Below are 15,208 nucleotides of genomic sequence, written 5' to 3'. Positions count from 1 at the left end.
TGCCTAATACGAGGTAGTAAGCCTGCCCTGGCAGAGCAAATTAGAGCCGCAGTAGTAGCTAAAGTACACAGTGAGACAAGGCACATTAAGTGTGCTTCGTTTTGTACATGTAACAGTGCAACCTCTGGTTCACAACACAGCCTCGGGTGGAGGGCCTTTCTCATAAAAACTGCTTTTCTCTTGCAGGTTGTCAAAATAAAAAATGGCCCCAAAGTTAAGCACCCTCTGGAGAGGACACAGTACCCATTTTAGGCAGCATGAGATTCATAACTGTGCCAGGGTAAAAAAAAAAAGTGCTTAAGACATCTTAAATCAGCTCTAGACAAGTGCCAGGCAGCTTTCAAGAGGATTAATGTACAAACCAATAGGAGGTAAATGCCTTGAAATTCTGCTAGAGAAGAATCAAGTATAAACACTTTGAGGGACACTTCAAGCTTGCCTTACCATTTAGTGATTAATCCAATTTTAAGCTGTAACTCCAATTTTTGCACTCAATGACCAAAGCAAAACATTCCTTTTTCTTCATGGCTTTATTAGAGATTTATTTATAATAGCGCAATACTTTCTGTACTATCTTAGTCTTTACAAACTTTTGCACAACAGAATCCTCTAAATTCTTCCTATCAATAAAAAGTTATGTTCTATCCCAGAAGCCTGAGACAGTTACACATTTCTGTCTGTAAGAATTCTAGTAAATCTAAGATTTTGTCTCAGTCATTATAAATGAAGCCTTGAGGATGAATGCTCTTTGGATGCCACTGAAGGAAGAAGAATAACTATCCTGTAAACTACATATAATGCATGCTTATATGAGGCTTTTGAGGAGAAGGCAAACAGTTACATATACTATAAAGCCATTCTCCGTGTTTTATTAAAACCCACCTGTGTTTTCTGTCAACAGTACTGGGAGGTATTCTTAATGTACAGTTTTCTGGTACATCTATATCTCTTAGACATGCTATATAAACTACAAAGTAGTGATTTCACACATATTTTTAAATGCATAGTATGCTATCTAGCCATAAAAAATATTTTCTTTTATAAGACAAATGTTGCATCAGTTTAATTTATTTGTAAACGTTAATTGCTGTGTGTGATGCCAATAGCAAAAAATTTGGCAAATCTACTGTTACAGTGATGGCTACTACTGCATAATTGCCTAGAACAATGCAAAACACTGTATTCTTATCAGAGATTATAGTTGCTATTGGAATGTGCTACAGTTTTGGAGGGTCTGGGTAAGGGTAGCTTCCAAATAGCTGTGGCTTCTTTAGTTTGTATTTTTCTACTAACGCTGAACACAAGAATATCACAAAAAATGTCACAGCATTCTTCACAGAAAACCTTTCCATTTGGAAAAAAAAATGTGTATTTGGCCTTGGGTAGTGCTGGTAATATTCTGTATGCAATGCAGAGCCATCGGGTGGGGTCTCTGAGAATTTGGGCATTGTGGGCAAGAAGCAAAACTTTTCAGTAGCGTCCCTGCAACAGGAAGTAAGAACTACTTCTCTTGATGTTTTCTTGCTCCAAAGGGTAAACTGAGTCTCACCTAGACCAGTGTGAAACCACAACAGTGCTGCATCAGTCTAGCTGTACAGGCCAGCAACACCCTTCCTTCATTTTGTGTCTAGCTCCTCTCCCTCTTCTGTGGGAATTAATCACACAAAAGTTTTTATTTGAGTTTGAAACCTGAGCTTTATGTTTGTTCTCATTTAGTGGATTATTTTCTTAATAGGCTTCAAGCAATGAAGTAAATTTTCCCCTCAGTCCAAGCTGTCCAGTACATACTTCATCACTGCCATTCTGCACAGGGCCTCCTAGCTTGAAATGCCATAGAAGAATGTGAAAATGACCTCAGGGCTCATCATAGCTCACTGCCAAGATGAGGCAGAGGCCTATTAACAGTTTGACGCAAAATCCTTCTTGTTTCAGCACGGTGCAAACTTTTACTAGCAGATTGCAGGGCAATTTTGTTCACTGATTACTCAGACCTTATGATATCTGTGTGACTGAGCTTGGTCTTTTCAACTTATTACAGAGCATTCCCCCACCCCCTTCCCCATTTTTAATCAGCTTTTAAACACATAATACCTTGTGACTGTAAGGCAGTATTTAGAAGGGAAAATGTAGGTGATCTTGAAGACTTTAAAATCTCTTAATTTGGGATTAGAGACAGTGGTTTTGTCATCAGCCTCTGTGTGCATCAGTGAAGGATTAACCTGCAATTTAGGAATAGCCTGGTAACTGTTCTCTGTCACTTTCTTTTAGGGAAGAGTCAAGGGAGAGAAAGTAACTGATGCCAGCTATATTCCTACAACTACTAATTTCAAAAGTTAAAAAAATATGGGTTAGGCCCGAGAATAATTTTAAATGTCTTAAAAAGTAAGATCTTCTAGTCTAATCCTTTTTTCTGTCTGCTGGCTTTTAGTCTTGTACTTGCTTTGGATTTTCCCAGCTTTTCTCTTTAGCCTGGAGGGCTAGAAAGAGATTCTTGCCTAATCATTTGTCTCTATGAAACAGAGAGTAAAATGCACTTCTTAAAATAGTACTTTTTTTAAAAATTTATTGCTTGAGCCCTACATAGGAGAATGCCGAGGTCATAGTCTAACTCTCACAGAGTAAATTAATTTTGTGTAATAATGGCCATCATCTATGTAAGTCCTGACATTTTGCTTATTAAGAAAAGTACTGAGCAATTGTGCTGATATTAGTCAGTGGAAGTCTTCTGTATCAGTTTAGTCTGAATAGTTTTTTTATTACTTTACTCTGTTTTTCTTCTCACATAATTCTTAGTCTGGAAATTCTGTCTACTTAGGAGTCTTTAAGAGAGAGGCGTCTGTTATTTGGGTTGAAATCCTGGCTCTGGTGACGTCAATGGAAAAAAACCACCCATTGACTTCAGCTGGGTCAGGATTTCTCCCTTGTGGTTTATGAATCTATTGATTTTAACTAAGGCAGTAGAGCTATACATAAATGAGAAACAAACTGCAGAAAAAGAGCAGATGATCAAACTCTTCCCCAAAACAAAATCCTGGAGTGTCTCTGGTCTCTCCAACATCTGCCTCATGATCTCATTGACACACCTGCATTTCTCTTTAGAGAGGAGACAAAAGCACTGCACGGCACAACTATTCCATAGTTTTGTGATAAATTTTATAAGATGCCTATGGACAGCTATAATCACCCATCAGTTGGGGGCATGAGCTTTTGAGCTTGCTTCCAGCATCAGTCTTGTTGGACATCAGATAGTCCTGCAGGCTGATGAAGAGTCATTTAGCAAAGATACTTTTGAGTAGCTTCTAAGTTGTGAACTTGATGTTTTGATAACACTTGGCTTTGATAACACTTTCTAGTATCATAGTAAGTCACATAGACTTAATTGTTCTTGCTCACTGAAACCCTTTGCTTTCTGTTACTGGTGTTGTGAAATAATGATGCTTCTGCCAAAAACGCAAGGTGCTGAGACCTGCTGGAAGGCAGGTTACTTTAACATTGAAGAAGAAAAAAACCAAACCATATGGCTGTCTTGTAGAATGGTAGTGAAAGTTTGTGTGGTGCTTGTTTGTTTTCCAAAGGTAAATCTTTTGGAGGGACTGCAGAGAACAACATCTCAGACTTAGTATGTGAGAAATTATTTTCTCCTGTATCATTCCTTGGGGGGAAGGAACTGTGTCTCCATTTTAATGTTGCAGTCATTTAAAAAATGGTATGTTCAGGGGGTAACATCTTGTTATCAGTGGACTATCTCCTTGCTGTCATTGTGGCCATGCTGACAAGTGAGCTCCTTGATGTGAATTAGGCATAACTAAAAGCTGCCACTCCTATAATGTCCTAATAAATTAAATTAATCAGGGAATCCAATAAGGGTTTGCTTGGGAGCAATCCTTGCTTTTACTGGGTAACTCTATATTTGAAAGTCATGAGCCACCCTGTGCGGTCCTCCTGTAATTCTTTTTTTCTATAAATGCAGTAGGTTGCCGTTACATTAATTATCAGGTTAGGATTTACTAAGCTCCATAAGGTTCTATTGCTCCACCTTGTGGTCTGAAAAAAGTTTTCTGTTACTCTGAGTGGTGTGTCCAGCCTCTCCCCCTTTTTTTTTTAATTAAACTGGACTTTGGCTGGAATCAGTATCATACTTTTCCTCGAGATACGGATCTTAAGGGCAAGTAATGTGTTGTCACCTTTGGCATGCTTCAGGGTAGACATTGCAAGTTGTTCGATTACAGAAGAGAAAAAGGACGAAAAATAAAAAATCAGTGAAGAGTGCTGTTCAGTACACCTAGTTCAGAAGCTGCTGAATAAATTATAAATAGCTAGCAAAAAAAAAGATACACAATACTCAGCTGCTTTTTTCAGTACATACACTAGGCCCATGGTAACAGCTTGTTTGCATGATCAGGGAGGCGGTCACATAGGGTGCATTCTTCCACGCTGCTGATGGGCCAGAAAATCAGTGGCTTCCTCCAGTTCTGCAGTCTTCAGTACAGCTGAATGCTATGCAATTACCCGGCCACAATCCTTCCTGTACATCAATGCCACAAAAGCTGTTTCTCAAACTAACAAGTGCTGTAGCGAGACATGGCTTTTTACTCACTCTGTCCCTAACTGTGCTGCTTGGAAATCATCCAATATTTTTCTCTAGCCCTGAAATAAAGACTGTAAAAGAGTAATATTCTTCTGCTGTTGAAATCACAACTCTTGTGTATTTCAGTGGGGTGGGATCAAACAGGTACTGCTCTTCTGATGCTGGGTTTGTTCTAAGGAAGCAGTTTTTAACAAAGCAGTCCAAGAAAGGCTTTTTGTAGTCTTAACACCACTGGTCTGGGAGTGTTGGATTCTATTTTGGACATTTACATTAGTGTATATTCTTAAACAATAGTAATAGCCAAACAATAGCAACCAGTTAATACCTATATTAAGAGCAATCACTTGTGCTTTTGGAAGTGAGTGGTTGTGCTCATAAAGCCTTAAAGAGTAGGAGCACTGGAAAAATTACCATCTTCTATAAAAAGGCTTATTGTATAATAAGGGCAGCTTGTCTTACTGCATACCAGCAATCAAAACGCTAGTCATAAAAAACGTTTATGGACTGGCAAAAGACAACTGCCTGCCCAATCCTGTCCCAAGTTTTGTTGAGTAATACATTACCATAGATTTCTGTGCACTGGAAAGTTGGTAGTGTGCTTTGGATGAATATGAGTGTAAAGAAATATGTGGCTTATGTACCCAGACCTCCCTGCTGACAGTTTCTGTTTCTGAATGATAGACCCTAGTTCTCAGAGTGGTGTACTGTGCTGTCACCTTTGTCATGCTTCAGGAGAGAGATTGCAAAACTTGTTTAAATAGAGAATAGGGGAAAGGAGAAGGAAGAGTGAAATAAAACAAAGGATAGCTTTGATAAGTAGTTTAGATGTTCTTTCCTATGCTCTTCATGAAGAATAATATGTCAGAAAGCAAGGAACTTAACTGTTTCCCTTCCATTCCTTCCACCTCCTTCACCCTTCTTTATGGATTAGTTTGAAAATCTGTATGGCTAAAATTAAGTATATGGAATCTACACAGAAGTTAAGATGGTGAACCATACTACAGTTAACTTTCCAGAATTTCCATGAGAACAGGGATTATTCAGCATTACTGGGGGTCTAGGCACTTTTAGTGCTGATTTCCTGAAGGATTCAGACATCCATCTTTAGGAAGTCAAGTTGTGAGTGTCAGTAAAGCCTTCCATTTGAAACTATTCTGACATGGCACCGGTGTGTGAGACCTGCACAATCAGGATGAAATCTTGCCATGAAAGGCTGAAAACTTGGAGGCAGGGAGAAGGAAAGGGGAAAATTAAGGAGTTATAGTTGGAGGAAGGAATTGCATGTTGTCAAGACATGGGTAATAGGCTACCAACATGAATCCTTTGTCTCCAAATGCCCTGAGGAAGTGAAATTGAAGATTTATAATCAGTGTGATATTCCTGGAGTCTTTAAATACTCTTCATTGAAACTGGATTGGGGCAGTGGAGTTGTCCTGAATACAGTTTATTTCAACCTTAATAATAATGATGATGATGATAATAATTTCTCGTTGTCATGTTTCAAGTCAAGAAGAGTCAGTTGCAAGATTCCCCCAAATCCCTTATCATGATTTTGTATATTCTATATGAAGGATTCATACAGAGAGAATGGAAAGTACTAACATCAAGGTAGTACTGAAAGATCTAGAACTGTATTACAAAGACACTCCATTTAAATTAGTCTCCTGCCACCTGAATTACAATATTTTGATATATCTCAAACTATAGAATTTATTTGGTTATGTTTTATTATTTTGTAACAGTGTTGAGAGCAGTTAGGTACCACAATCTAATAATTACAAAGTATGTAAATCCTGTGGAGTTTGCAGTGCAAACTGGTATTAGAGAGCTGTATTACAGTTCTTAGCTATTTAATCAATTGGTTAACCTGGGACAAAGGCTTTAGAACTGAGAGTAGCTGATGTGCCTACCATTAGACATAGCAAAAATTAAGGCATAAGCTATTGGATGTTGCTTCTCAGAACTGCTCGAAATTCTTTAAACGATTTGTTTCCATTTCAATTCACAGCAAGAGGCTCAGTAATTTGTGAACTGATTTTAATCATCAGTTCCCTCACAGCATATCTAAACACTCACTAGAGCTGTATGTTCCCTCTGATCTTATGTGTAAGTAGTTGTATTAGCATTCTGTTTCATATCAGTGTGTGTGGAGGAAAGTACCTGTCTCAAAATAACATCTTTAGACTGCTGGAGCTCTATTCACATATTCACTGAACTAACAGACAGGGTTTTTTTGATATTTTGCCAAAACATGAAAGGGATATTGTGCCCCCAAACCGTGCAGACCATGTCTCAGTCTCCTTAGAGGTATTTTGGGTTCTTCAGTGAAGAAGGGCTGTTGGCTGCTGCGCTAATATGGCCTTTCTATTTTCTATTGCTCCCAATGAATTGAATAAAGAGGTTAAAAAGTGTTAGTGAGAAAACACACTAGAAACAGATGAAGCTTAAGTGCCTGCTATTTCAGCTTGAATGAGTATCCAAAACCTGAGATCTGTAGGCAAACTGTAAGAAACTCCTGTATCTGTTTTAGTAGGTGTTAATAAGAATGTAGAGGGCTTCCTAATGCAACTTTCAGAATTTACGTGTTCAGGAGGGATATCTTTCCTATTGCAGCGGGTTTCTAGGGATATTTCAGTACTTCAGTTTCCTGACAGAATTGTGAGAGGCATGCAGGAATGAAGGGGTGGGGGTGAAGACCCTAAGCAGAGATTTTAAATTTCCAAACAACTGAACAAAGTTTACTACTTGATGTCTTTTCTGCCTCTTACTTTAGAATCACGTGCTTCTGAGTGGTAATCAAAATGTATTCATTCAGTGTGCTTAGAAAAGCGTATCTTTGCTTTTGTCGGAACAGCTCATTTGGTCCACACCAGCTTTTTTATTGTGTTGATAATGTGGAAAAGCAAAGGTGGAAAACCAGTTTTGGTGACTGACTGAAGCACCCCTTAGATCAGTTCTTGATGCTTGCCCTGCCTAAATCACAGGATGGTCCTTTTTAAGTGTAACATCAAGCTAAGTACTATAAAACTTATCTGGAGCCTTTCTATGCTTGCATACCTCTAGAACTTTTGTAAAAATGTCAATCTAAGCATTGCTAGAATTGTTCGGGGACAAAAAACTTGTCCATTCAGCCAGGTATTTAGTACCACTTATGCAGTATTTCATGGTATCTTAGCCCAGAGTTAGAAACTAGAATTTTAGAATTGATGAAAGATTTGGGTGAGAAAGGTTCAGTTATTCCTTATCAACTATTTGTAATACTTCATATGTAATACATATATGACATAGTGGCTTCTAACCCTGCAGACATTGCAGTTCTGAAGATTTATTTTGCAAAGCCAACAAGACATGTAAAGGAGAACAGGGAATTTCAGAGAAGTGACTGGCAACTGGCATGTGAGCTATGGTGCCGGTAAGCTTAGGTGAATCAATGCTCTGTATGCACCAGGTGATTAGTGGCTGATCAAGGAAGGGAAAGAGAAGTGATGAAGAAAGTCACATGGGAAAGGGAAGACAGCACCTGTTGCTGGCCACAGCTCTGGGGAAGGAGGTATTGTCACACTGAACATTGTCCCCAATGCCACATGATACCCAGGAGTGCAAAGATCTTGGCCACAGTGTGGAGGTCAGCATAACAGTTTAATGTATCTGAGGTCACTGGTTTAATGTGCTAACGGGAATTGAAACCCCTTTATTAGGAAACCAAAATCACTAGATTTGCATCTAAGCTTTGATTGATTGATGAGTCAAACTCTTGGCGTAGGCTTTGCAGTTAGATTACTTCAAAGTTGATTATTACTATCATCATCAATGCTATTTTGGAATGTAAACCATGATATTACAAGGTAAAGGTCATCCTCCTTTGAAGTGTAAAGTGCCAGATTATAGTCTTTCTCAAAATAGTGATTAAATTTGGTGGCAGACACTTGGCAAAACTCAGGGGGCAGGCAAGGTGCTGCTGGTCAGCATCACAGCTTGCTTTTGGTGAAGCAGTGCACTAGCCAGGCTCACAGCTCTGTGGGAGGCGATACTCTCACAGGTGTCGTTCTCAATGTGTGATAGCTCTTGGCTCCTGGCTTTGTGCGAGCCTTGTCTGCAGGTATTTGGTATTATTTGTGTGCTGTCTTTGGTACCTATGCTGCAGATTGCTTAGACCTGCATTACAGCTTATGGAAGTATGAATAGGAAAGGGAGCCCTGGGATAAACTGTAAGATATTTCTGTTCTAAAGCAAACTGACTGTTGGTGAACTGTTCTTTGAAGCACACAATTTCTTCTAGAAATACTGTGGTCTAAAAGCACTTAAAGAAAATAATGCTTCAGAGGAGATTAAAAGTGTATATTCTGATAGCTAGAGAACTGTTAACATATTTATCTGCAGCTATTCGTAAATTCATGAAAAGCTTAATCTGATTCTTATGATACAGTAAGTCTCCAGTGACTAATCCAACAATTACACGCTTCCTAATGAGTAGTCTGTACATGACTGACCTTGCAAATACTTTGGCTCACAAAAAAAGTATTTTATGTTGGTAAATTCTTTCTCAAAAAATTTCAATGGGAAATATTAATTTTGCCTGTGACTATGCAGGAAAAAAACCCCAAAAATTAACATTAAATGAACTATAAAACTAACCTAACTAAAAGTACCTTGTACATGAACTACAATACCTTTGTCAACTAAGACTAAGCATCATCCTCCCCCACTGTGAGCACATCAGTTAATCATACTAGGCATTACTCAACTTCATTTGGTATCAGTACAATCTTAGATGTAATCCAAATATCAGGGTAAATCTTTCCCTAAGTTGATGAGAGTCTGATTTTAATATTCTTCTTATTCTTTAATTCAGCATAGCTTCTTACAGAACTGGGGAGCACTTAAAAGGTTGGATGTGTTATAAAGACTCGTTTTGAGTACATTGATGTTGACCACTTACAGAGTGAGTCATACAGCTAGGGAGTTTCTTTTTAAAAAAAGAAAAATGGGCTCTTGCCAGAAATGAGTTATAATGAGAATATAGCACTTGTGAGAACAGCCAGTAGAAATGACTGTAGCTGATGATTTCTCCAGTGACATACCCTGCTCCTTGAAACTCTCACAAATGGACTGCACAAAATTTTTTTTGTTTGTTTTGCTGTGAACAGTGCTTATCCATTGTGCTGTGAGCAGCAGTCAAACACATGTAAGTTGTGGTGTTTATTGATCAGGCAGACTAACAAGGTAATGTTGGAGAATTCCACCTTCTGGAGTGTTGCTTTATCAGCTTAACGAGAGCTTGCAGAATTTTATCATTTGTACAGAGCCTCCCTGTCATCTTACAAAGTAGTTTAGAGCAAGGAGTGGGCATATCCTGCTTCCAAGAAGTCAGCGAGGGCAAGATATCATCCACTCTGTTCATACTAAACTGTTCTGAAAGTTTTCTGTGGCCTGTTTCATACTGTAATACAGCCAGTGAATCTGTCTCTGCCCTTGTAAGGCAGGCAAGTCCTATGGAAGTAGGTAACTGATACAAAAAAATAAACACACTAGCTTTTTAGATCTTACTAAAGATTGGGGATTATTTTTTTTTATAGCAAAAGAATGTTTCCAAAAGTCACAGTTGTTCAAAGAAGGGTTACATTCTGCCATCTATCTTTGTGCAGAAGTCCCATTGGGGTCTCTCAGCGGGCTACTCCCAAAACACAGATGTTTCTGGCTATTCATTCAGCATTTTAGTGCTGCTGGATGCTTCTTACCCTAGCTGTTTGTTACTGGGAGCTTGTTAAAATACAAATGGGTTTTCTTGTTAACACCACCAGTGTTGTCTCCAGTTACCTAACGTAAAGAAGTCTATATAACTACCACTGGGTGGTGTATGCCTCATGTAAGTAAAACTTAAGTAAACTGATTATCAGAGTTTTGTATGTGTGGAACTTCAGGATCTAACCCAAAAGCCCATGTCTTTTTTTTTTTTTTTTTTTTTTTTTTTTCTTTTTAAATCGGGAGATTTCCCTGGAGTTTATCAAAGAAACTCAAGGATTTGGCTAGTAAGAAACTAGGGGTGTATGTGCATCCATTTCCTTGTAAAATTCAACTTTGAATGAGGGAATACAGTGTGTATTTATACTTTCCTTCTGAGTTCCTGTAAGTTCTCATGCTTTATTGAGAGCCACCTATTTTTACAAGCATGGAGAGGCCCTTAGCGTGTCTGCTGGCATTTTAAATTAATCATAGCCAGTCTTAGGGACATAACAGTCCACACGTCACCCCACATCACTGTTTTCAGATGTAGAGGGGAATGCCATTTTCTATGACTTCCATGTCCTTGATGCTGTTGTTCAACAGCTAAGAACATTAGTAGAACCTTTATGGGTGCAGATTTTGGAAGCATAACAGAATTTCTTTTTGCCAGATAGCATGACCTATACTGAAAACAAGTGTTAAAATACTTTAGTGACTTAGGGCTTCTGGAATTGCAATGTGTTTCGTTTTCACTGCCTATTTTCTATCAATCTGTTTAAGTTCTGATACAAGTTCATAACCCACGTTTGATTATCTTTAAAGTCAGCTCTAGCTGAATGGCTGAGGCTGAGTAATTGCTGAGGCTTTCAGAATAAAGAGAAACTGAGGGAGAAAAAGGAAACCTTTTTCCTTCCACTGATTTACTTAATACATGCCATTCCATTCAACTTTAATCTGTTTTGTTGTTTTTTTTTTCCTTTATCTAGTAGCTCCTTATAAATATAAAAAGTCAAACTGGAATCCTATTATGAGCATCCTGTAAAACTTCTTTTAATGAGCAAGTCTGAACGTGCTATACAAGCATAGAAATGTCAACTGATTTTGTCTCTTTAGCTTGCTCGGTAGTCCAGCTAAACTACTAAGATAATGAAATCAAATTTTCTCCATGTCTGTTAGTACCTTGATTTTTATTACATTTTCTTTATGGAGATACATAAGCCAGCAGTTATATGAAACCCTTTGGATTATTTTTTTGAGGCAGTAAAACTTGTGCTGGTGCTAGAAACGTTCTCTCCTGCAGTAGGAGTGTGCTGGGGGGTGGGGGGGTGGGGAAGTTTCTGAATATCTTTGATTCAGGACTGGAAAGATATCAACGAAATCTAACAATATCCCATTGCTCATGTTCTTTGGTCTTGTATGAAAATTTACCCATGAAGCAAACAAGCTCCCCAAACCAGTTTGATAAAAAGAAGGGACTGAGATGCCTTGAAACTCAGTAAACTACTTTTAGAGCCTGAATCTCTTACAGGAGTTTCTGTTAAATGAAATTGATACACTTGTCCAATATGGGAAGCAATGGATAGAAAATTTTTAAGATACCATAGAGACAATTGTTGTAAAGAGAAGGAATAGACCTGTTAACCAGTCCCTGGCTATATTTCCATTCCTTGCTTCTCAGGGCAGGGTCTGTCTTGGATATTCTGTTGTGACCGAATACTGTTAGCTGATATGCTGATGGGCATACTCTATCAAACCACACAGAAAAGGAAAAACAATCTCAGTGTCTAGATATGATTAAACTTAATTAAGCCAACCACAATCAAACTCTTCATCCAGCTTATCTAGCTGATGTCCTCTGTGACAAGAGCTCCTTAGGAAAAGCCCATTATTGATGGTTTTTGACCTTCAGGATTATTCCACCTTTCATTATATGGTAAAATAAGTTTAAAGTGCCAGTACAGGATGTTGTGGTATTATGTATGTGTTCAAGACTGACATCCTAGGGGTTGACTGATGCTTAATACTGCGGTTTGCTCTCTATTGAAGAGCAGAGTAAAGAAGTGCTTAATATCAGTAAGCAGTTCTCAGTCATCCTGTAGACTTTGGTAACATAGGGCCTCTCTACCTTTGCTTGTAAAGGTCTGATTTTACTTTGATGGTATGGAAGAATTGGTGCAAACTTTTCACTGAAAGGTGCCTCTTGCAGCTGTGAAGTAGTTCACTTGCTCTCCACTGCGGTTTGAAAGTTTTTGAATTAAAAGCTGCTAATGAAGACCCAGGTTTCTCTAGCTTAACTGACATAAGATAACACATGGAGACTAAACAACATGCAGGAGGGTTGCAGACTGTTATCTCCCGTGCTTAAGCTAGCAGCAAATTATAAAGGAAGCAGGTTAAGAAATTGTGACCCAAAATACAATGGAAAAGAGTTCAAGCACTTGGGTGTCACTTTGTGCAATGTGAGACAGGGGGATATATCTCTTTTTCTAAAAACTGCCCAATGACATAGAAACTGCCAGTGGTGCATATGTACTGAGTGGTATGAATGCTGCCGCTGCTACACCTGCACCTGCCACTGTGGAAGCCTTCTGTGCCTATAACGTATTGTGTTGTTTTAGTGTGAATTGCTAGAATTACTTTTGGACATAGTGAAATAAGGATGGAGATTAATTTTCAGTACTAACTACTTTCTTCAGCCTGTTTGGGTGGTGGGCAAAGAGATTTTCTGACTCCCGAAGTTGTGGAGGTACCAAACTAGACCAAATGTTTCAGTAGCAGCCCTTTCTAGTATCCTATCAAGTTCCAATTGGCTGTAATTCCATGTTAATGGCTAGGGATTTTCCCACCCTGCAATTCCTCTTTTCACAGGAAGCAAGTTATTTCATACTACAAGTGTGAACCACTAGCCTTTATCACCAGGCAACCACACTATCGAGACATACATAACTATCTTACAGAACATGCTTGCCTATCTAGTTGCTCTATCCGTGCCGTTCGCCACTCACTCAGCAGCTCTCCATCTGCTAGGCAGGCTCTGCGCCTCCTCTGTGTGATGTGAAAGCACCCCAGGCACCTGCCCGGCTTGCAGATGGTGTTACTCCATCACAGCGTGGAGTCATCACTGACAACACAGCGTATTTCAGGGAGATGAAAGGAGATGATGGAGTTAAGGTCTACTGAAGACGTGCCAGACAATCTGAGCTAACTGTAGTTATTGTGTGTAATTTTTGTTGTTGTTGCTGTCATTGCCAAACTGTGCGGGAGGTGAGGTTTTGTTTGTAACGAGTCTCCTGCCTACTTCGGAGGGGGGGAGAACGCCCAGACTGCAGAACGGAGGGCACAAATCCTGATCTCACGTTAAAACTGCCCCAAGACACCTTCCAGCGGTCCGCCGCTAACTTTTCTAGGTGCCGTTTTTCTGCTCAAGTGTTTTTTGCTCGGGTTGTTTGTTGGGGTTTTCCGCTCTCGATGCTATTTTTCGCGAACGAAAAAAGCGCTAAGCAGGCTGAAGAGACAGCAGAAAGCAAACACGCCTGTGCTCAAAACTAAGTTGAACTCCGCGGGGTGTGCGGGCGGTGCTTCCCGTGCGGGACCGGGGCGGCGCGGCGGGGAGCGGCGGCCGTGCGCCCCCGGGGCCCGCAGCCGCGCCGGTGCCCCGCGGCCGGGACGCGCGGTGCCGGCGGGCGCCGCGGGGCAGTGCTGGGGCAGGGCGGCGGGGCCGCCGCTCCGCTCGCCATCCGGCACCGCTCCCGGGCACGGCGCGGCCGACCTCCCTCTTGGCTTTCCCCCGAAACTCCGGGGGGAAGGGGATGCCGCCCTTGCGGCGCGGGTCTGGGGAAAAGGACCTCGCAAGCGGTGCTCTTACCCCCTCCATTTTTGTAGCAGAGGTATGGAAATCGCCAGACGTTGGCCAGGTCCACGGCGAAGCCGATGACGGAGAGGAGGAAGTCGATCTTCTTGCCCCAGGTCTCCCTGTCCTGGGCGCCGTAGCGCGGCGCGGGGGCGGCGGGCAGGAGGCTGCTGCTGGTGTACTGCACCCCGTTGTGCTCCTTCACCAGGATCAGCTCCACGTCCTTCCTCGGGGGAGGCGGCCCGGCGCGGTCCGGCAAGGGGGCCACCACCGACACTTTGCGGTCGGGCTGGATCTGTTTGTTCATCCTTGCCTTAAACATCCAGAGAGAGCGAGCTGAGGAGGGGGAGCGGGCGAGGCGGGGTGTGGGAGCGCAGATAACGGAAGTGCACTTCCCGCTGGAGGCGACTCCGCGCTCCAGCCCGCCGGTGTCAGCGCGGCAGGAGCGAGGCACGGCCGTAATAAGAGCCATGCAAATGAGGCGGGAGAGGGGGGACCGCGGCGGGAGTGCCCCCGGGGAGCCAGGCTTCCTCCGCGGGGGAGCGGCCGGCAGCCGGGCTCGGCGCCTCCCGCAGCACCTGGGGCTGGCACACCGCCCCGGCCCCGGCCCGCAGCACCGGGGCTGGCACACCGCCCCGGCCCGCAGCACCGGGCCACACCGCCCCTGCCCGCAGCACCGGGGCTGGCACACCGCCCCGTCCCGCAGCATCTGGGGCTGGCACACCGCCCCTGCCCGGTCCCGCCACCCCTGCCCCGGACACCGCCCCGCAGCCGGCCGGGCCAGCGGTCGCGGAGCTGGCCGGAGCCCCGCGCTGCACCTCGGCGGCCGGCGGCGTCACCTTAGAGTCGGTGACTTAGGGCTCGTCCTGCCGCAGGCTGCGGGGCACCCGGCGCTGCTCCTTCCCGCGTAGCCGGGCGGCGAGCTGAAAGCGCCGTTAGCAGGCAACAGGTAGAGCCGATCGGGATTGCCCCCTTCCTTCCCGGCTGAGCTGCAGCACGGAGGCGGCTTTCCCCTCTTTGCTAGCGTGGCTTTAGTTGAACAGTAG

At 42.1% G+C, this 15,208-nt stretch overlaps 1 protein-coding gene and 1 long non-coding RNA gene across 5 annotated transcripts in view; one reads left to right on the top strand and one right to left on the bottom strand.

The window, feature by feature from the left end:
- Positions 1 to 15,208, top strand: part of LOC308053506 — a 193,996-nt gene that overhangs the window by 100,507 nt on the left and 78,281 nt on the right. The gene's annotated exons all lie outside the window — the stretch shown is intronic.
- Positions 1 to 15,208, bottom strand: part of SLC6A2 (solute carrier family 6 member 2) — a 98,602-nt gene that overhangs the window by 64,335 nt on the left and 19,059 nt on the right. For 2 of the 4 annotated variants that reach the window (XM_080364759.1, XM_080364760.1), the window contains exon 2: positions 14,178 to 14,475. In XM_080364759.1, the coding sequence (XP_080220885.1) occupies positions 14,178 to 14,475 (298 nt within the window). Of the gene's footprint in view, positions 1 to 14,177; positions 14,839 to 15,208 lie in introns of those variants that run through there. The other 2 variants (XM_080364757.1, XM_080364758.1) reach the window with 1 other exon arrangement.

The sequence above is a fragment of the Falco punctatus genome (assembly GCF_963210335.1).
Source record: "Falco punctatus genome assembly, chromosome: 14".
In the NCBI taxonomy this organism is placed as follows: domain Eukaryota; kingdom Metazoa; phylum Chordata; class Aves; order Falconiformes; family Falconidae; genus Falco; species Falco punctatus.
This window is presented reverse-complemented; position numbering and strand designations above follow the sequence as displayed.